Source organism: Narcine bancroftii, chromosome 5 (genome assembly GCF_036971445.1).
Source record: "Narcine bancroftii isolate sNarBan1 chromosome 5, sNarBan1.hap1, whole genome shotgun sequence".
Lineage (NCBI taxonomy): Eukaryota > Metazoa > Chordata > Chondrichthyes > Torpediniformes > Narcinidae > Narcine > Narcine bancroftii.
This window is the reverse complement of record NC_091473.1, coordinates 113,672,420-113,694,008: the sequence shown is the minus strand read 5'-3', so window position 1 is coordinate 113,694,008 and position 21,589 is coordinate 113,672,420. Positions and strand designations below refer to the sequence as shown.

Sequence of the window (21,589 nt, the reverse complement as noted above, 5' to 3'; positions counted from 1 at the left end):
CTGCCAACTTGTCACCATATGAAAAAAATAACATGGTATTACATACATTAATCACAGACATCAGCAGGTCCAGGGCATTGTTTCCTTGGAAATACCAGAGATGGGTTCTCCCACAGAGACCAAAGAATCTTTTTGTACTGTTATAAACTTATACTCAGTCAGAACTATTCCAGCAGATACATTTAAGCTGTCTTGTCACTAACTGACAACTGTTCTAAGCACATGGTCTTGCCAAATAGTCACTTGATTGCAGCAAGATCATCTTAACTCAGTGAATGAAGCAGTATGAAATGTTACTTATCCTTTTTGACTCCATTCAGCTGTACCTCTCGTAACCTCCGAGGTGAAGTCATGGCAGAAAAAGATGACATCCAGCAGGCAAAATACAAAAAGAATTTTTAAAATGCAACTTAGTGTCAATGTAGAACAGTGTGAGAAAATATCAGGTTCTACCTTCATAAAAGAATTATTGCGCAGAACACTTGTATCTGGTCAGTAACCTATACAAAAATGTTACTTCCCAACCCTTCAATGGAGCATCCCGCTCCTTTTCTGAGCCTTTTAATGAAGCAGAGTGAACACTAGGAAAAGATAGATTTTTGTACTCGATGATATCAGGTGGAAATTATTGATTTAACAATCCAGAAATGGTCTTTCACAAAAAGCAATAAAGTGTTGTTTGAGTATATTTAAAAGGAAACATCATTTATACAGCATAATTTATCATGGAACATTAGGTCAATGGGACATTTTGGAAACTGTACTTTGTATCATCTTTTAAAGTATGATATTTTATAGCCATCTACATCCTTTATACATTTTTCATTTATATTCATGTACAAATCTGGAAAGTCATTTTCAGCGATCCAATAAATTTTTTAAATGTTTTTCACATCTTTTAATCTATCGCTAAAATTAATAAGGATTTTCTGTCTTTAGGCAGGTGGTGTTCATTGATGTCTGATCTCAGAACAAGGGGACATGTTCTCAGATAAGTCTTCAAGAAGACAAAAGCCATAAGGAATCTTAGTATTGAAGAATTCAGGCAGGGAAGATTTGAAATGCTGGCATTAATGTTATTGAATAAGAGGGGAGATTTAATAAGAATGGAGGGGGGCTGTAATGGGATGAATTCTGAAGGGTTATTTTGACAAGGGAGGAACTAATGAGGAGTCGTCATCTTCAAACTATGGTGAGAAAATGAAGGTTAATAGAAATCAGATGTTCATTTGTGTAACACTTTACCATAGCAATCTTTTCACCAGCTTGCAAAGAAAAACTGGATTAAAAATACAAAAAAACTATTTTACCTTGGGACAAGAGTATGGTAAACTAATTTGGACCGCTCCAGGGCAAATGCATTCTCAGAGCCAGTTTAAATGGATGGCACAATCTGGCGCTTTCTTTAAGGAGTTTGTACATTCACCCTTTGTCATCATCTTTCCTCAGGGTGCTCCAGTTTTCTTCAAGACTTACTGGGGTTGTAGGTTAATTGGTGTTTTTGGCCACCATGGGCTCCTGGGCCATTACTGTGCTGCATGTAATATTTTTAAAATTAAAAATTGCATCTTTGTGCTGTGATTGTTGAAGGTTTTAAGCTGTGGGACGAGATGAAAAGCATCAGAATTAAATAACAAGTCAAGAAATTCTGTTATTTTAAACTGGAATAGTGATGACTTTAGATCCATTATTACAGTGAACATTGTATTAATTTTCCATTCATTTTGTTTTCAATTAGCTACGCGCATATGCACATGAACAATTTAACCTCATGCATCACATTGGACGTGGCAATGCACTTGCCAACAAAATTGTTTTAATTTCACTATACATGGAAAAACTGGAAAACTGCAGCCATCCCATCAGAAATGAGAAACAAAACTATTTTGCACTTCACTCACCTTTGGCATCATTTCAAAGGTGAAATGTGAAGTCATTCCATCGACTAAAACACCCAAAAGCACTCTCAATTCAGTTAACGTAAAAAAGCATCAAGCTCTGCACTTGCAACTGTGCACTGTGTTCTTCTGACAATTCTCTCAGGAAACTTGTATTATTTAGTTTTACTCCCTTCTACAAGTTGCTGATTGTTCAAGATTGTTATTGAATGTACTGCAGTAGAAAGAAAATTGGAACCTGGGATAATTTCATCCTTTCATCACTGATGTAAGGTCTCACAGAAGAAGGGCAGCTTGCTAATTCACATCTCTCAGCACATGACCTATGAATAAATTCACACAAATTGAGGGGGAAAACAAATTTAATAAAAAGAAAACCAAGGCAATTGTATAAAACTAAAATTCTTCAATACATTTCCTACTTCTTGCCATAAACATGCATTGCATAGGAAATTAAAATTACACTAATGTTTGTAGCAGGTTTTTCTGCACAGCTTTGATCATTTGAATAGTGCAACATATTTCCCCTCTTAATTTAGATGTATATCTTTGCTCAATTAAAGGCAAGGAATATTGTAAATCATCAACTCTCTCAAAGTTACAAGCAAAAAAATGACAAATTTGCAATATCAACAGGCTTGTAACTATCTGTAGGATAAGGAAGCAAAAAAAAAGTGTATGATCTACCAGTATGCATTTTAGATTCTGCATATTCAACTTTGTGGTGTTATTTTGGAATTTCCCCTGATAGCCTTTCATCTGTATTTAAACCAATAGCCAAAAATAACAATGCAAATGTGTGGGTTATACATTTTAGAAGTACTCACTTTATTCCACACAAAAAAATGTACCCCAAAACTTAAATTTCAGCTCACAAACCAGATTCAAGTTTTACTTTAAATATAATCCACAAAGAATTTGCACTCAGGACACAAAAAAAGCCCAATAAAAATGGTATTCATCATTCCAAAATAATGGTATTTTTCACCCAGTTTAAAAACTAAACAAATTTCAAAAGTTTTTTTAGTCATCGTTTTGCAAGATCTCAACATTGGTGTATAATTCCATTGTTAAAAGAAATCCTTCTAACATTTCAGAGTTTCCATACAGTTTACAGATCTCTATCAAAGCTAGTGTAATATCTCACATATCTTGGAGGTTTGCTCCTACCATACCACGTCTATACAGGTTTGCACATCGTCCTTTGAAAGTTACGATTTCAAGTTTACTTCTGTTGAGCGCACCTTCAAATGGGAGAAAAATCCAGCTGCAAGCATTTAGCAGCCATCTTATATTTGTTGATCAAGTACTCATTGACCTGGGATCCAGTCAAACTATCTCCAGAGAATAACCAGCTAAGATTTTAAATGCTGCTGCCTCAAACAAAAAGCACTACTTCCCACTTTGCCCAAGACAGTTTTGCAAAATTCTGTTTAATATGATGGGCCATGCAGCGCCCTTACAATAATTTAAATTGTAACATTCAAGTGCACATTTGAACTAGAAACTAACCTTTTCTAAGAAAGGCTGACAAGCTGAAAACCACCAAAACAGTTGGGACAAAAACAATTGTTGCAAGACCTACCAAGACATTGAAGAAACCTCATGGCATTGTTGCAGTATAAAATATATCCTGCAAACACACCAACTCAACCACAAATTTTGATTTGAAATTTGACTGAGGAGACCTCACACTGTGGTTTAATTTGTTTCTTCCCTCCTGAGATATCTCACTGTGGAATTTTACAATTACATGAAAATCATGGCAATCAGTTCCATGGCTAACTCCAGATTTGATGATCCTGGGCCCTGCTTGGTTTTACTCTGTTAACAGATCCGCACATTTTGCTGGTTTATTTACACTACCTTCCTGATTTTCTGCAACTCTGAGACCATCTAAAAAAATAACCTTGCCCCTATAAAAATCTATAGTTTGTTTGCACTTGGAGTATTGTGTGCAATACTGGTTGAACATGGAAGCTTTGGAAAGTACAGAAAATATTTACCAGGATGCAGCATGGATGAGGGCATGAATCTTATAACAAAAGGATGGACAGATTTGGGTTGTTTTCTCAAAGTAAATAGAATTTTGAGAGGCACAAATAGGGTCAGCAGAATCTTCTCCCCCTACCTCCTCCCCCCCCCTCCCACCCCCCAATAAAAATGTCAAATATTTGAGGGCACAAGTTCAAGGTGTGGGATATTTTTAATTTTAAAAATTCAGTACATCAATCTCATTAAAGCTGTTGGTGGTAAAGTATGTAATTTGTCTTGAAGTATGAAAATTTTGTTGTCGAACTTTGCCATTCTGCCCAAAATGTTTGTATAATTATCTTCACCAGGTGAGGATACAAGCTCATGGTGCTCAAAAACATTACGGGTTTTCTTTTATAATCAACTCTCTCAGTAGAATAAAGAAATGAGAACTCTGCTTCAAGAATAAATTGTGGCAAAAAAAAATCCTCATTCTAATCACCTGTGCAAAGAACTTTTTATGACTTCCTATTTTATTAGGAATGATATTAAATTTCTCTCACTGTCATCTCAATAACCAATAAACACATTTTCAATTTGACCATTTATGGTTTAAGATATTTGGCAAATCATCCCACAATCTTATCAGCTGGAATAGAATTTCTCAGGATTCTCTCTCCAATTATAATACTCACCCCAGGCATCTATCAAAATATTGTGGTTGAAAGCCATTATCTTTGATCCCAATTACAAAATCCTCATCCAAAACAGAACTTGTGACCTTAGTGTAAATTATGACCTGGCTACTGTTCCAGTAACTCAGCCACTGATCATGCAGACCTGGTCAGCTGAAGCTACCGTAGAAGTCTAAAAATCCAGACTGGTCAGGGATTGAGTCGATCCAGATTTTTGGATTTTCTGGATTCTTGGGCAGTACTTTTAAATTCAAATTTAAGGAGGAATAAAGAAATTAACAGATATGTTTTAATACTTTATCCATTAGCAAATACAATGTGCTTCATTTATCAAAACGTGCAGTTTTAAAGGAAAATAAAATCAACATTTGACAAAAAGTGTCGCTTGTTGATGCTGTGCACCTGTGGTCCTTAGGTGTGCACACAAAAGCCCGTTAAATTTTTAAAAGTTTTGAGTTTTTGAAAAGTCCAAATTCTCAGGTGGTCCAGATATCTGGCATCTGGATTTTTAGACCTTTACTGTAGTAAGAATTTCAGACATATGTACATTGTACAATATGTATAACAATAGATTCATTATCAATTCCCTGTGAAGTACTTTCAGATGTCAGAGTTGCTATATAAATTTAAGTGTGTTAATGTTTAATCTACATTGGGCCCTTTCCATTTTCATGTGTTCTATGCATATACAAATGTTCAGACTGTGTAAATCCACCTCTTTCACATGGATTATGAAATTAAATATATCCCCATCCTCATTGTTTTGAAGTCCAAGATTCCTTTAACTCTCTAAAGCCAGCAACTAGAGCGAAGCCAGAGAACTGTGTGATATGGATCTGCAGCTTGTCTCACAGCTGTGATACTTATCTATAATTTTTTTCATGTAATAATTTAACATTAATAATTGCACAGATATAATTACTCAGAGTAGTAGGTGCCTGGAGTAGGTAGTGGTGATATCAGATACAAATAGCATTTGAGAGGCTTTTAGACAAATACTTGAATATGCAAGGAATGAAGGATTATGGATCACGTGCAGGCAGAAGAGGTTTAGATTAATTTGGCATAGTGTTTGGCACAGGCATTGTGAACTCTGTCCTGAGCTGGACTGTTCTTTGTTCTGTGGAATATCTGAACCCCAATCCTCCCTCCAAAGAGATGTAATATTTATCTCATCTTCCCACCAACTTCCAAACCCATTTCTCCATTTTGTTGTGTCTCCCAATTACAAAACCCCTGATTTTAGCCGATTTTCTGATGACGATCGAGATTACAAACATGCCTGTAAATTCTAGAAATTTCAGGGAAAATATCCATTCAGAATCCATCAGATTATTTATTTTAGCTCACTGAAAATACAAGTGATTATTTGCTGAAGTAATATTCCTTTCAGCAGTAAAATTAATTCCTTTGTGATGTTTCATTTGAAGGTTTGCCTTCTAATTGGGGAGACATTTAAAAATCTACTAATAATTTAACCCAAACTCTATGTACCAGACTTAAATTTATTCCTCAGAATGTTCATGATATGAATATGAATTTATTCCAAGATAATGAACAAAAGAATGGTATGAAAATATTTGTTTTCTTTGTACTTTGCTATGAATTCAGATAGCCACCAGGGGGCACTTGTGCAATGCATTCAGAAAATATGTTGGAACAAAAATATTACCAATTAATCAAATCATTTTGCTATTCAAAAAAATTCGGAGGACACAATTTAAAATAAACAGCTGAAAGTTCTGTCTATCAAGCATTTACTTACTTTAATTTAGTTCCTCTTGCAAAGGCTAGTGAAAGCCGGGAATGCACACACCGAAAAACTTTGCACGTTGGATCAAAACCAATGTCCTGACCCCCCTCCCCACCAAAAAAAAAATACAAAAAGGAATAAAACTAAAGTACAGCGACATCAGTCTCTCCAATTCAAGTCAAATCTTCAAATGAAATGTCACAATGGAATGAATTTTGCTGTTGAAACTATATTATTTCATCAAATGCCACATTAAACTGAACAACTTCTGCCTGCACATGATACAAGTCAACCATGATCTCACTGCATGGTGGAATGGGCTGAGGGAAATCACTACTGCACCCAAAATATTAAATGCACGCTGGCCACTTCTAAATTAAAGTAGAATGATCTAGGTGTTTTCCAAATGGGCTGGCCTAAAAGTTCTTTTTTTAAAAAAAAGGTTTAGAAAATTATACAAGGCATCTAAGATAAACAAAACTGATACAATTTAGAGTGGGCTTTCAAATTTTCCCGACAAAAAGCTTTAATGAAAATTGCACCCAGAAACTGTTCATTTTGAATTGCTGTATTACTTCTTGTTGCTGAATCACCTATATGTGCAGAATTTTTATCTAAGAGGACATTCCTCACAATATTATTTCAGCAGGAAGACAAAATAATACAAAATCTTTGGAGCTGGATACAAGCAAACAATTAAATCATTCACTTTGCTGAATCTGGGCAAAGTCTTCAGCATAATTTCAAACTTGAGCCATAACGGTGAGGACATTATTGGCTGCTTAATAGTGTGAATTGGTGAATTCTGCAGCAAAGCCTGTATGTCATCATATGATCAGAAGTCTCGGGTACAAATGCAAAATAGATCTCTCCAAAATCTTACTGGAATTTTGGACAAGGCAAATGATAATCTGCTCACAAAGTTGAATCTGCTCATCTTCAATAATGAAGCAATGTTGAGACTAAGCAGGGTTGAATATGGCTGAAATATCAGATAGGAGAAAGCCCCCCCCAAACACACAACCAAAACCCCTCCATCCCTCCCAGAACTCTTGCCCATTGAGTGAGTGCCTGGCTCAGAGATCCCATTGGGAATATGGCAACTGGTACATCCCAGGAAGAAAACTTTAAAGCACAGTGGAGAGCAATTCTGTAGGGAGTGAGCAAGTTAGTGAATGAACCACTTCTAATCACCACAGGAGAACATTTATTTGGTCCAAGTCACTCAGAAAAATGGAAACTCCTTGTTCACACTTCCTCAGAAGGCAGGCATTTCCACTCCAAGACTCAGGAAACAGGCAAATTTTCTTCATAACCACCTTCAAGTTCCTATGCATAGCCATCTTTAACCAAAATCCAAGAGGGAAGCTCAGGTTATGATGGCAATTCAAAAAACCTTACAGCCCAATTGTACCTGGACCAGGGTTTTCAAAGTGCCCTTTGAAACTGCAGTTGGTGCCAAACAGAAAATTGTCCCTAACAGTATCCTAATGATAATCACTGACCCATTCCCACCAGTACTGTTCCCTAACACAATGCAGTCTCCAATGGTATAGTTCCCCAAAAGTTATGGAGTAACAGACTCATCCTCACCAATCCTGCAGTTAGACCCATTCCCAATACTGTATGCTAATATTATGCTGTGATAGACCTGTCCCCACTGTACCATACCTAACCATCCCCATCAATACCATTCCTTTATACAGGAAGACCCATCTCCACCACTGTACCCTGTACAGTAATTGACCCATCCCCATCTGTTACACATTAATTAGATCCGCCCACATCAGTACTATAACCTGTTATCCAGTTACAGCTCCATTCCCAGCACTGGACCCAAATAATGTGCTGCAACAGCTCCAACCAACAGCACTTTGTTCTGATGTTACAGAACAAAACCAGTCACACCACTGCCCCCCATTAAACATCCCCACCATTACTGTGCCACATTATACTGTGAGATTCGTGATCACTATTCTTGGGTCCAGGGCTGAGCATGGACTGACCAGCAGGGAAGGTTGTGTTCCATGTTTGGTTAGGTTAGTGTATTCCTCATACACCGTGGTCCACTCTTTTTTTAAAATTGGAGCTTTCTCAGCAATTCCTACGATCTGCTGGAAAGCCATCAATCACGAGATAGAAGCAAACCAGCCACACTGTGCCAGCCTGGTGGGAACCACCCCATGGTCTGGCTATAGTCTGAGTGCAGCATTCAAACAAGGAAATCAGACAGATATTTGCAGGCTGGAATTTTACTAAATTCAGCCACTTTCAGCCTGGATTAGTTGATGCATTTTTTTTGTTTTAAATGGTAGAATTTTAAGTCAAAGCCATCTATTTAATTTAAGGTACTAATGCCATAAATGGATGTTCAAAACAGATTTACGTTGATTCAAGAAACTAAAGTAAATGTTCATGATCTCCAAAAGTCAAAATTATACCAATCAGCATGAACTGAAGATAGCTCTCTTGGCTTGTTTGGCTATCATAAAGGTTTTCAGAAAGGTAAACAATATTTTTGGCTAATTAAGTGTTTTTTTTAAAATGCCAGCTGCTTTTTTCTTGAATAAATAGATTACTATTAATAGATCAATGGACAGAAAGAAAAATTTTGAGGCAATTAAATCAATTTTGACCAATCTTCAACCCCAACCAAGCCTCAAATTAAAAAAAGACACATTGAATGCAAATTTGGCTCACACTAAAAAAAATCTGTAAAAGTTCTCAACGTTGCAGCCAACAATACTTCAAACCCAGTAGCTACAATGTTGTGCATGTTGAAAAGATTTTTTTTTGGCAGCAAGAGGTTGTTAGTAGCTGTAGAGAGACAATGGAGTATCTTCTTCCATCATGTCATCCTGGAAATGAAAGAAAATAGCAGTTTAGAAATCAAGTAAATTAAGTTTGCTCTCATGTAAAAGAGAGCATTTTTTTGAGCCCCTCGACTTCATGTAGCAGTGGTTACTTGGACCAGAGATAGCACAAACCCTTATAGTGTGCTTATGAATGAGGGGTTATAGAACCACAGAGCACAGAAACTGGCCCTTGAGACAATTGAATCCATGTTGACTATGAAGCTAATGCCTCATTCTCGTCAACCTCCTCCCATATTCCACCACTCACCTGTACGCCGCCAGGGGCAATGAACAGTAATCAATTGCCCTACATATCCACACAATATTTTGCGAGGGAATCGTGGGGAAGACCAATGCAATCACAGGGTGCAAACTCCACACACATTACTGGCTCGGGAGAATTGAACCTGGGCTGCTCGAGTAGTGAGGCAGCAAATCCACCACTACCTTCAGCGTGACTTCCCATGGTACAGCAGAGGCATTTCATCTGGAGAGTTTACTGATACAAATATATATCAAATTAGTTATCAGAGTAATCCTCAGGTTTTAAGGATGAGCTTTAGACAATTCAGCCATAATTTAGAGAAGTGTCTTATACAGAACACAATATATGAATTTTATTCACCAATCTTAACATCGCATGAACGTCAACTTGTACTAGAGAGAAGCTCATCTATGAATTGTAGCCCTGCTGGCCTTCTCTCAAACCAATGTTGAACGCGACTAATTTTTAAAAAAAAAATCATTGCTTTGTTTAGAATGTTGCCATGAGTGGGTTTAAAGACATTCCTGCTAATAATGGGAGTGAGCAGAACCATTAAACGTAGCAAATATGTCAAAAATCACCCTTCCAAGTGAAGGGAGAACAAAGTGTTGAAGGAAGCTGACACGACACTGTCCAGAGTTCTGCATTATGCAGAGGGGACAAGAAATCCCAATGTTCTGCACAAATGAGAAATTGACAAAAAGAAACAAAAGCAAACAATAATTCAGAACTGTGATGGTAAGAGGAAGAAAGAGAACATCTTGGATGTCCCGGTGTGGAAAGTCTCTTTACGAATCTTGATGAAAGGCTTTAACTCTGATTTCAGATTTGTTGTCAAAGTACATACACAACATCACACACAACCCTGGGATTCTTCTTCCTGCGGGCAAGGAAGAATGGTCACCTATTGGTTGTGGAAAAAAAAACTGTTCTCGACATACACAAATAAACAAATCATGTAAACAACTAGCTGTGCAATAGAGAGAGGAAACAAAGTGCAAAAGTAAGAGTCCATAAATAAGGCCCTGATTGAGTTTGTTGTTGAGGAGTCTGATAATGGAGGGGTAGCAACTGTTCCTGAACCTGGTGGCGCGAGTGTTGTGGCACCTATACCTCTTTCCCGATGGCAGCAGTGAGAACAGAGCATGTGCTGGGTTCCGTGGATCATTTTTTGTTTGAAAACTTTATTTATTACTTGTATCAATACCAAACAATTATTCAATTATATATAGATAATAGAATATTGTATCTTCTGATTGATTGAGGAGTGGGTGATGTCGTGTAGCGACTGCTACACAGATTGAAACACACAACCACATTGGAGGTTTCAACGAACTGTGCGAGCCGCCCCCGGGATGAACCAATGGTAAAAGTTGACCATGCTGGTGAATTCCTGTAGGCCCTTGAGGGTGTTGGGCTTCAGGAACTAGCGTATGGCTGCAACCTTCTTGGGTAGGGGGGCGGCTCTGTCCGCGGAGATGGTATAGTCCAGGAGCTGCAGGGACTGTTTGCCGAACTGGCACTTGGCCACATTGGCCGTGAGGCCGAACTCTGCCAGGCGGGTGAATAGTGCACGGAGATTAACCTTGTGTTCGTCGTGGTCCTGACTGGTGATGAGGACGTCGTTGAGATAGACACAAAGTCTAAGTCTCTGCCCACCGCGTCCATCAGGCGTTGGAACGTCTGGGCTGCATTTTTGAGGCCAAAGGGCATCCGCATGAACTCAAAGAGGCCGAACGAGGTGATGATCGCGGTCTTGCCAATGTCGTCAGGGTGGACCGGGATCTGGTGGTAACCCCATACCGGGTCGGCTTTCGAGAAAACCCGGACACCATGCAAGTTGGCCGTAAAGTCCTGTATGAGCAGGATGGGGTATCATTCAGCGTGGTCACATCGTTGAGGCGATGGTAGTGCCAACCCCCCCAGAAGCCTTGGGGACCATGTGGAGGGGAGAGGCCCAAGGGCTATCTGATCGGCAGACAGTCCCCAGCTCCTGCAGTCGCAAGAACACCTCCTTTGCCAGTTGCAGCTTCTCGGGGGGCAACCGCCTGGCTTTTTCCTGGAGGGGGAGCCCTGGGTCAAAATGTGGTGGCAGACTCCATGTTGGGGCAATGACGGAAGTAAACTATGGCTGCAGGATGGAGGGAACTCGTCAAGCATGCGAGAATACTTGTCCTTGGGGGTGCTAATGGAAGCTATCGTCAGGCCGCACGAGTCTGTGGTGTCGAGGCAGGTGCAGACATTTACCAACTGTTTGCCTTTGATGTCCACCAACAGGCTGTGCGCACTGGAGGAAATCGGCTCCCAATAGCGCTGTGCCCACAGAGGCCAGTACGAACTTCCAACTGAACTTTTCCTTGCTGATCTGGATCTGTGCGCTGCATGTGCCGAAGGTCTTGGAGGATCCGATGGCCACCCGAGGGTTGGGCCCCATTCGCGGGTGCGAGTATCGTAGACGGTCGGAGGGGAGCACGCTCAGTTTGGCTCTGGTGTCGACCAGGAAACGTTGGCCACTGGTCTTGTCGGTCACATGCAGGAGGCTAATCATGCGGCCAGGCTTCGCAGCCATTAACGGCGGCTGGGGGTCGTTTTCCTGAAACTATCAGGGCTGCTTGCACTTGCTGGCTTGGGCCCCCCAGCGTTGATGGTAGAAACACCAGGTGGGGTGGTGTTCTTCCATTTTGTGCTGGGGGAGGGGCGCTTGCAGCCGATTGGGCCCTGGACGGGCAACCTGGCTGAGGGCAGCCTCATTTTCTCGCTTGGTCCGCCAGAGGACATCTGCGCGGGCTGCAACTCGGCGTGGATCTGGGAAGTCCTCATCTGCTTGCAGATGTTTTATGGCCTGAGGAAAATCTGTCGAAAAGGAAGCAGGGTCTGTGGCTCTCTGCAAGCGCCAGCATTTTATCCATGAGGGCAGATGGGGTAGTCGCCGAGACCATCCAGGTATAGGAGCCTGTAGGGTTGTTGCCACAGGGAGAGGCTGAAGGTGCCGAGGAGGAGATTTTTGAGAGCGAGGTATTTACCTTCCTCTGTTGGGTTGTGGATGAGGTCGTCTACCCTGGCTGCAGTTTCTTCATCGAGCACACTCACAACGTGGTAGAACATCGTGGTGTCTGCTGTGATGTGTCGGAAGTGAAAATGCTGTTCCGCCTGCCCAAACTAAGTGCATAGGTGATGCTTCCAGAAAGGGAGGAGTTTTATTGCGACTGCGTTGATTGCTGTGGAATCCATATGGAATCCATATCGGGAGGCCAGAAAATGGTCTGGACTTGCTGGGGTCACCAATGTAGCGACTGCTACACAGATTGAAACACACCACGACCACGTTGGAGGTTTCAACGAACTCTTTATTCAAACTTCGTGCATGCCCCTTTAAGGGCAGCGTGAGCTCCGCCCCCATGTCAGCGGTGATGTCACGATGCTCAACCGAGGCATGCGCCTTGCTCTAACCTACGTGGCATGGAGGTCCCGCACCAGTGCAGCGGTACAGGTTGTGCATAAGGATGTGTACCGCCCCAGTAGATGGGTTTCTTAACTAACAAATTCCATATATGGTTCCCAAATCTTATAAAAATTTCCAATCTGATTCCCTAAATTATAAGTAATTTTTTTAAATAAATGGTATACAATTTTGTATTTTAGTGTTCCATCATTATAAAATTTTGTTTTCTACATCACTGCTACACATTTATTTTTGCTACCACTATTGCCATATTAAGGAATTTTTCTTGATACAACTTCAATTTCACATTGTCTTCAGATATATTACCAAGTACAAATATTTTCAGATCCTTTTGTATTTTTAATCTTCTTAATTTGTCCCAATGACATTCTTAAACCTTTCCAAAATGTTTCCACTTTAACACAGAACCAAACTGAGTGTACGAAGGTCCCTATTTCCTGATTACATCTAAAATATTTATCAGAATAATTTGAGTTTAATCCTTTTAATTTAAATGGACACCTCCTTTGCCAAGTGATGTCGAAAATTGTTGTTGCACTTTTGGCATAATCTTGATCAAACTTCTGAAATTTTTATATTTACATCTTTTTCCCATCTTTGTTTTGATTTATATAGTTCTTTTCCCCCACCCCACAATAGCTTGCAATTTTATATACATATTTGTAAAAAATTTCTCAATAAATGTATTACTTTTAAATATATTTTTTGATGGTATGAAAAAATTGTATTATTTGGTATTTCATATTTTTCTTTCATTTATTCAAAATTCATAAAAAAGGAATGTAAAAAATCTTTCAATTTCTGTATTCCTTCACTATGCCAAATATATTTAAAAAATGATTATTCAAAGTAAAACGAAAAAGGTAATTTTGTTTTAACACATCTTTGGTATTTGATAATTTTTAATTCCTCTTTCCACATGAATTCCATTGCATTCCTTAAGCAAATGATTTAATATTGGTACTTCAGTTTTCTTTTTCAATAACTCATTCATACAAAAAATACTCTGGATTGATTTCTCCTATTTTATTCATTTCAATATGAACCCATGTTGCTTTTTCTCCAATTTGATAACAGGAGGACAAGAATCTTAATTGGGCTGCTTTGTAATCATTTTTAAAATTTGGTAATCTTAACCCTTTTCAAATTTCCAAGTCAGTCTTTCAAGAGTTACTCTTGGCATTTTATCTCTCCAAATAAATGTCCTTATATTTTTTATTTAGCTCTAGGAAAAACCTCTCTGGTATAGCGATGGGCCATGATTGAAATAAATATTGTATTCTTGGAAAGATGTTCATCTTGACACAATATACCTGTGCTCTATAAATTATTGGCAAATTTTTTTTTTACACCTTCCTCAATTTTAGAATGCAATTCAATTTAAATAAATTATTTAAATCTCTATTTTTATTCCTATATATTTAATTCCTTCTTTTTTGCCATTTTAATTTTGTCATTTTTTTTAAACTTTCAGTATAATCCATATCAACCATTGGCATCACTTCACTCTTATCAACATTTAATTTATAACCTGACACTAAACCATATTCTACTAATCTTACATTTAATTTTCACAATGATATTTCTGGTTTTGTTAAATAGACAATAACATCATTGGCAAATTAACCAATTTTATGTTCTTTATTGTCTTTCTTAAAACCTTTAATCTCTAGTCTCTCCTCATTATTTCCGCCAAAGTTTCTATGGCCAAAGCAAATAAAAATGATAACAGGCATCCTTCAGTCAATGATCTCTCTAATAAAAAAAACTTTGATATTTGCCTATTTGTGATCACTTTAGCTTTTGGTTGATTATATAATGCTTTTATGCAATTTATAAATACAATCGGAATTCCAAACGTACTTAACACCTTAAAGAGTCCCATTCGAGTCTGTCAAATAAGTTTTCTGCATCTAACACATCTGCTACAGCTGGTTTCTTTTTCTGCTATATTTTATATTATATATAGATATGTTTTATAGGAGATAAATTGTGGCAGGTGTTTTAGTTTATGTCACATACAGATACAAACACTTTGTTTTAAATGCTGAAGCTCTGCTCAAGCCAGACAGTTCAGGCTCTGGGTGCATTTGCACAAACTTTGAAGAATGCCTAAAAGGACTTCACAAGTAGATATTAATTAAACATGCTGAGGAGTAATGGATTATTGTTTTGGAGAGCAACATATGAACAAACTTGGAAGATTAGGTCCGGAGCCGCAGTCTGTCTGACTGCAGTTGGCTGGTCTGAGAGCAAGAGAGAGAGAGAGAGAGAGAGAGAGAGAGAGAGAGAGAGAGCTCAGCAGCTGGGCTGGAACATGTCAAGGTGGCAAGTTTGTGGAAAACCCCATTTTGAAGATGGGTTGTGAGTTCTTAGTTCAGTCTGTTCAAAACCTTTGTAGTCCATACAAGAGGAGATGGCTGGCTGTATAATGTTTCATTTGAAATAAGAGAAACAGAAGAGGAACTCGGTGAAAGAAAGAGGTTATCATCTGGAAAACCCTGATGGGGCAAGTTTCTTCAGCAAGACATTGAAGTAACTGATCGGAAGTAATCAGTTGTGGGTGTCTTCTTCTTCTTTCTTTGGCTTGGCTTCGCGGACGAAGATTTATGGAGGGGGTAAATGTCCACGTCAGCTGCAGGCTTGTTTGTGGCTGACAAGTCCGATGCGGGACAGGCAGACACAGTTGCAGCGGTTGCAGGGGAAAATTGGTTGGTTGGGGTTGGGTGTTGGGTTTTTCCTCCTTTGCCTTTTGTCAGTGAGGTGGGCTCTGCGGTCTTCTTCAAAGGAGGTTGCTGCACGCCAAACTGTGAGGCGCCAAGATGCACGGTTTGAGGCGATATCAGCCCACTGGCAGTGGTCAATGTGGCAGGCACCGAGAGATTTCTTTAGGCAGTCCTTGTACCTTTTCTTTGGTGCACCTCTGTCACGGTGGCCAGTGGAGAGCTCGCCATATAACACGATCTTGGGAAGGCAATGGTCCTCCATTCTGGAGACGTGACCCACCCAGCGCAGCTGGATCTTCAGCAGCGTGGACTCGATGCTGTCGACCTCTGCCATCTCGAGTACTTCGACGTTAGGGATGAAAGCACTCCAATGTATGTTGAGGATGGAGCGGAGACAATGCTGGTGGAAGTGTTCTAGGAGCCGTAGGTGATGCCGGTAGAGGACCCATGATTCGGAGCCGAACAGGAGTGTGGGTATGACAACGGCTCTGTATACGCTTATCTTTGTGAGGTTTTTCAGTTGGTTGTTTTTCCAGACTCTTTTGTGTAGTCTTCCAAAGGCGCTATTTGCCTTGGCGAGTCCGTTGTCTATCTCGTTGTCGATCCTTGCATCTGATGAAATGGTGCAGCCGAGATAGGTAAACTGGTTGACCGTTTTGAGTTTTGTGTGCCCGATGGAGATGTGGGAGGGGTGGTAGTCATGGTGGGGAGCTGGCTGATGGAGAACCTCAGTTTTCTTCAGGCTGACTTCCAGGCCAAACATTTTGGCAGTTTCCGCAAAGCAGGAGGTCAAGCGCTGAAGAGCTGGCTCTGAATGGGCAACTAATGGGTGTCTAACGAGCAACAAATCTCTCTGAAAACCGATAAGATCTTTCCTGAGCGGTAACCATTTACCTTTCAAACTCCAAAGCCTGGTGAAATTCATAAATGTTAAATTCTGTGCACAGTATAAGAATTGCCTGTAACCAGTGAACTTGGAGGAATGAGAAGTGAGATTGGACTGTGAACCAAAGAACTTTTCTGAACTTGCACACACATTACATACACATGCACTTAGAATTAGAAGGGTTAAATTAATAGTAATAAGTTAGAGTTTGATCCTGTTTTTATGTTTAAAGATAATTAAAAGCAAAATTTGTTTATGTAACCATTTGTCTTGGTGAATTTCTATTGCTGCTGGGTTTTGGGTCATAACACTACACTTTATAAACTCAAATGTAACTATATTATCTGCAGATCTTTTATTTTTAATAAAACCTGTTTGATCCATACTTATTGATTTTGGTAAATATTTAGTTAATCTATTAGCTAATAGATTATAAAATTGTATCCAAATTATTTAATAATGATATAGGTCTATCAAGAGGAAGGTTGAAAAGGATCTTTCCCTTTTTTTAGAATAACCATGATTAAAGCAGTTTTAAAAGATTCTGCCACATCATATGATTCTTTCATTTGATCTAATATTTTCAATAATATAGGAGTTAACAATTCCTTAAATTCTTTACAAAACTCCAGAGGAAAACCATCTTTTCCTGGTGCTTTATTATTCTGTAATGACATCAGAGTTTCATACACTTCTATCACAAACAAAGGATTAGATAACTAATTTTTCTTCCATATTTAACATAGCTAATTTAACTTGTGATATTTATTTTTTCATCTTTCAGAGATACTGATTGATATAATTTTTTGTAAAAATTTCTAAAAATGATCATATAGGTGATTTGACCAGTTTCCTTCTTCATTACAACTATTGTTCTTGATACTTGTTCAACTTCTAATTGCCATGCTAATACTTTGTGAGCTCTTTCACCTAGTTCATAATATTTTGGATGAGTTCTCATTATATCTCTTCCTACTCTATACGTCTGTATTGTATTAAATCTTAATTTTTTTGATTCCAATAATCTTTTCTTCTCTTCATTTTTTTGGTTATGCAATTCCTTCTCTAGATTTAATATTTCCTTTGCTAATTGATTTACCTCTTTCATATGTTCTTTCTTTATCTTAGATGTATAACTTACTATTTGACCACTTAAATATGCCTTCATGGAATCCCATCGAGTAAAATTATTAATTACTGAATTTTCATTAATTTCAAGAAAATTTTTTATCTGTTGTCTCATAAAAATCACAAATACTTTTCTCTTTAATAATGCATCAAGTCTCCATCTATAACCTATATTTTGCTCATCCTCCAATGCAATTGACAAAATCAAATGTGAATGATCAGATGAAACTCTCACTTGATATTTACCTTTTGAACTCCAGCTTGTAACAGGGCAGAGACTAGTCTTTTTTTAATTATTTTAGACATAAAACATATTCGCATATAGATATGCTAACAGTGTCTATCACTTGGATGAGTTCTTTTCCAAATATCTACGTCCTCTATCTTTCATTAAATCTATTGCAATCTTAGCCTCTTTACTTTTTATAATTTTATTACCTTTGGATCCAAGGCAAAATTGAAATCTCCTCCTATTAATATTTTCCCTTTTGCACTCATTAATTGCAGAAATTGGTCTTGTATAAATTTTCCATCACCTGCATTTGGTACATAAACATTCAATAAAGTCCAATACTCTGAATAGATTTGATAAGTAACCATTACATACCTTCCCACTGTATCTATAGTAGTATTTAATATTCTAATTGGTAATTTTGTATGTATTAACATTGCCACACCTCTAGCTTTTGAATTAAATGAAGATGCCAATACCAATCCAACCCAATATCTTTTCAACTTTTGATACTCCTTTTCTGTCAAATGAGTTTTTGGGAAAAAAGCTATATCTACTTTTGTGTTTTTCATATATATTAGAAATTTTTGGTTTTATTTGATTCAGTATTCCATTTATATTAACGCTAGCAAAATTTAATTTCCCTGCCATCAAGTAACTCTATAAAATCCTTTGTCCATCCATCCACCTTCTCCCACATACAGTGTTAGCAACATATCTAGTGTTATTCTTAATTTGTCTAGGTGTACAACAAGAAGAGAGTAACAAATATAGATAAAAGAAATCCCCCCCTAAAGATGCATGATGTTTTAATGGCTTTAACTCCCTGATCTGTATGGGTTGTGGTAAAAACTACATTGCTCAAATGATTGCATTATGACTATTCATTTAAGAATCCTTTTAAACATATATAGATCAATTGTAGGTTAAAACCTTCCTCCTAATTAAACTCTCTCAAAATTTTCAGTTACATCTCAACTCTTTCAGACTCATAAGGGCCTTTCAAGAATCAACAGCTAACTGCTTCTCTCTTTCTGGAAAAAATAAAATCACCATACACCTTTATCTCATTAAGTTCCTCAAAAAAATTATTTTTCCATCTGGGACAAAAACTTTTAAAACTGCTGGATACCTCAAAACAAAGGCATAATATTTTTTCCACAATACATTTTTAACTGCATTAAATTCCTTTCTCTTCTTTAATAAATCAAAACTTAGGGTAAAAGAAAATCTTAGTCCCAATATAAACCAAAGGTAATTGTCTTTTTTTTTCCCACCTGTTTAGCCACCAGTTCCAAGACCTTCTCCCTTACTTCATAACAAAGAAATTTAAAAAGTATCGGACGAGGTCTCTGATCTGGTTGTGGCTTTGGTCTCGGTGCTCTCTGTGCTCTCTCAATCTCAATGTCTCCTTGAAATTCCGTTACTCCCAAAGTTCCCAGAATCCTTGATTTCCTGTCCTTTAACACCTTCTTAAGTCCAGCAATCTTTGTTATTCTTTCTGCTGAAATTTTCTAAAATGCCAGTATTTTGCGTTTATTGTTTTTTTTGTTGCAGCCTCTTCAGCATGTACCTTCTTCATTTGTTCTTTAATATCTTGAATTTCAGTTTCCTTTAATTTTTTCATCCATAACTTCAAATCTTTTGGCCACCTGCTGCATCATTTTTCCCCCCACTTTCCTTCTAAAACTCTCATTTTCAGCTATATTCTCTCCACATTTCTTAACTTCTTCCACTAATATCATAGATTGCTGGAAATTATCCATGTAATTCTTCATATCAGTTGTAGAAATAAATGTCTCTTTCACTTTCCCCATCATTCTGTCCATAAATCCTTGTTCAGAGTGTTTTTCTTGCTCTTCTTCTTGTCCACTGGAGCTGGAAGCCTCGAGCCTTTTTTAAAGCTGCCTCCTTTTTTTGCACTTTGCTCATGTGCAGAGTCACTTCTTAACCCGTAGTGGGTGGCCATTGTCGGAAGAGACCCTGTACAGCCATGTCCAAGGACTCTCCAGCTCCTGGCTTGTCTCCCTTGGCCAGTACCTGACGCACAGCTCCTGGATCCTTCAAGGTAGGCCTCTCTTTATCCTGATCCGTTTCTTGTGTTACTACAACTGGTTTTTCTTTCTTTGGTGGGATTTTAAATTATACTTTAAATCAAATATTTCTTTCTTCCATTTTCCTTAACTTTTTCAAACTTTTTAAAAAATTTTTCAACTTCGAGAAGAGTAGGGATTTGCAGTCTAACCCCACGTCATCACGTGACACACCCCTGCGTGGATCCTTGATGATTGCTCCTCCTCTCTGATGGCAGCATTCCCTGCATGTGTTCTCAATGGTGGGGAGGGTTTTGCCTGTGATATTCTGGACTGTGTCCACTACCTTTTGGAGAGCTTCAAAGTTGGTGGGTATTTGTGGTCCCATACCACACTGTGATGCTGCCCATCACCACACATCTGTCGAAATTTGCCAGGATTTCCGATGTCATACCAAGCTTCTGCAAACTCCTGAGGAAGTGGAGGTGCTGACCTTCTTTCTTCACAATGTCATTAGTGCGTTGGATCCAGGAAAGATCCTCCAAAGTAGTGACTCCAAAGAACTCAAATTTGTTCGCCCTGCTCACTTCTGATTCCCCAATGATCACTGGCTCATACACTTCTGGTTTTCCCTTCATGAAGTCAACAATCAGCTCCTTGGTTTTGGTGACATTGAGTGTGAGATTATTGTTGGTGTACCATTCAGCCAAGTTTTCAATCTCCCTCATCACCTCTTTTTATAAAACCCACTACTGTGGTATTGTCAGCGAATTTTAGATGGGGTTGTTGTACCGAGTCACAGCAAATAGAGCGGGGGGGGGGGGGGGGCAAAGAATGCAGCTCTCTGGTGCTCCAGTACTGATGGAGATTGTGGAGATGTTCTTGCCAATCCTCACTAACTGTAATCTGTAGGTGAGGAAATCCAGGATCAAATTAAACAGTGGGGTGCTGAGTCCCAGGGTTTGGAGTTTGCTGACCAGTTTTGAGGGGTTGATGGTGTTTAAAGCTGACTGTAGACAATAAAGAGTATCCTGATGTATGCATCTTTGCTGTCCAGGTGTTTCTGGGCTTTGTGTAGAGCCAGTGAGATGGAATCCACTGTAGATCTGTTGCCACGATAGGCGAATTGGAATGGGTCCATGTTGCTGTTCAGACAGGAGCTGATATGCATCAACACCACCCTTTCCAAACACCATCACTGTTGATGAGAGTGCCACTGGTGGATAGTCATTTAGGCAGGTTAGCACACTTGCTTTGGGCACCGATACAGTTGATGACTGTTTGAAACAGATGGGTACCTTGCCCTGCTGGTGAGAGATGTTGAATGTATCTATAAATACATTGGTATGTTGGCCAGCACAGATTTAAAAAAATACTTGGCTAGGTACTCGGTCCAGACCAAATTCTTTCCTTAGATTCACTCTTCTGAAGGCAGCATACATGTAATCCTCAGATATGGACAGGATGGGATCATCAGGAGATGTGGGAATACTGTTACTGTGGTCAAATTGGGCATAGAAGGTATCGAGTTCCTTTGGGAGTGAAGCTTTGTTGTCTGCTACTGCACTGAATTTGGTTTTGTAGCAGGTTATGGCAGTTAGGCCCTGGCACAGCTGTTAAATGTTTTTTTGATATTTCCATTTTCATCTGAATCTCCACTTCGCCCAGGAGATAGCTTTTC

At 38.7% G+C, this 21,589-nt stretch overlaps 1 protein-coding gene across 4 annotated transcripts in view; it reads right to left on the bottom strand.

Moving 5' to 3' along the window:
• Nucleotides 1-2,242: 2,242 nt before the first annotated feature.
• The window catches only part of LOC138763883 (uncharacterized), a 98,052-nt gene continuing 78,705 nt past the window's right edge, over nucleotides 2,243-21,589 (bottom strand). For 3 of the 4 annotated variants that reach the window (XM_069938806.1, XM_069938808.1, XM_069938807.1), the window contains one exon: nucleotides 2,243-9,178. In XM_069938806.1, coding sequence (XP_069794907.1) covers nucleotides 9,131-9,178 — 48 coding nt within the window. In that variant the 3' untranslated portion in view covers nucleotides 2,243-9,130. Of the gene's footprint in view, nucleotides 9,179-18,081; nucleotides 18,180-21,589 lie in introns of all 4 variants that reach the window. The other variant, XR_011357874.1, reaches the window with a different exon arrangement.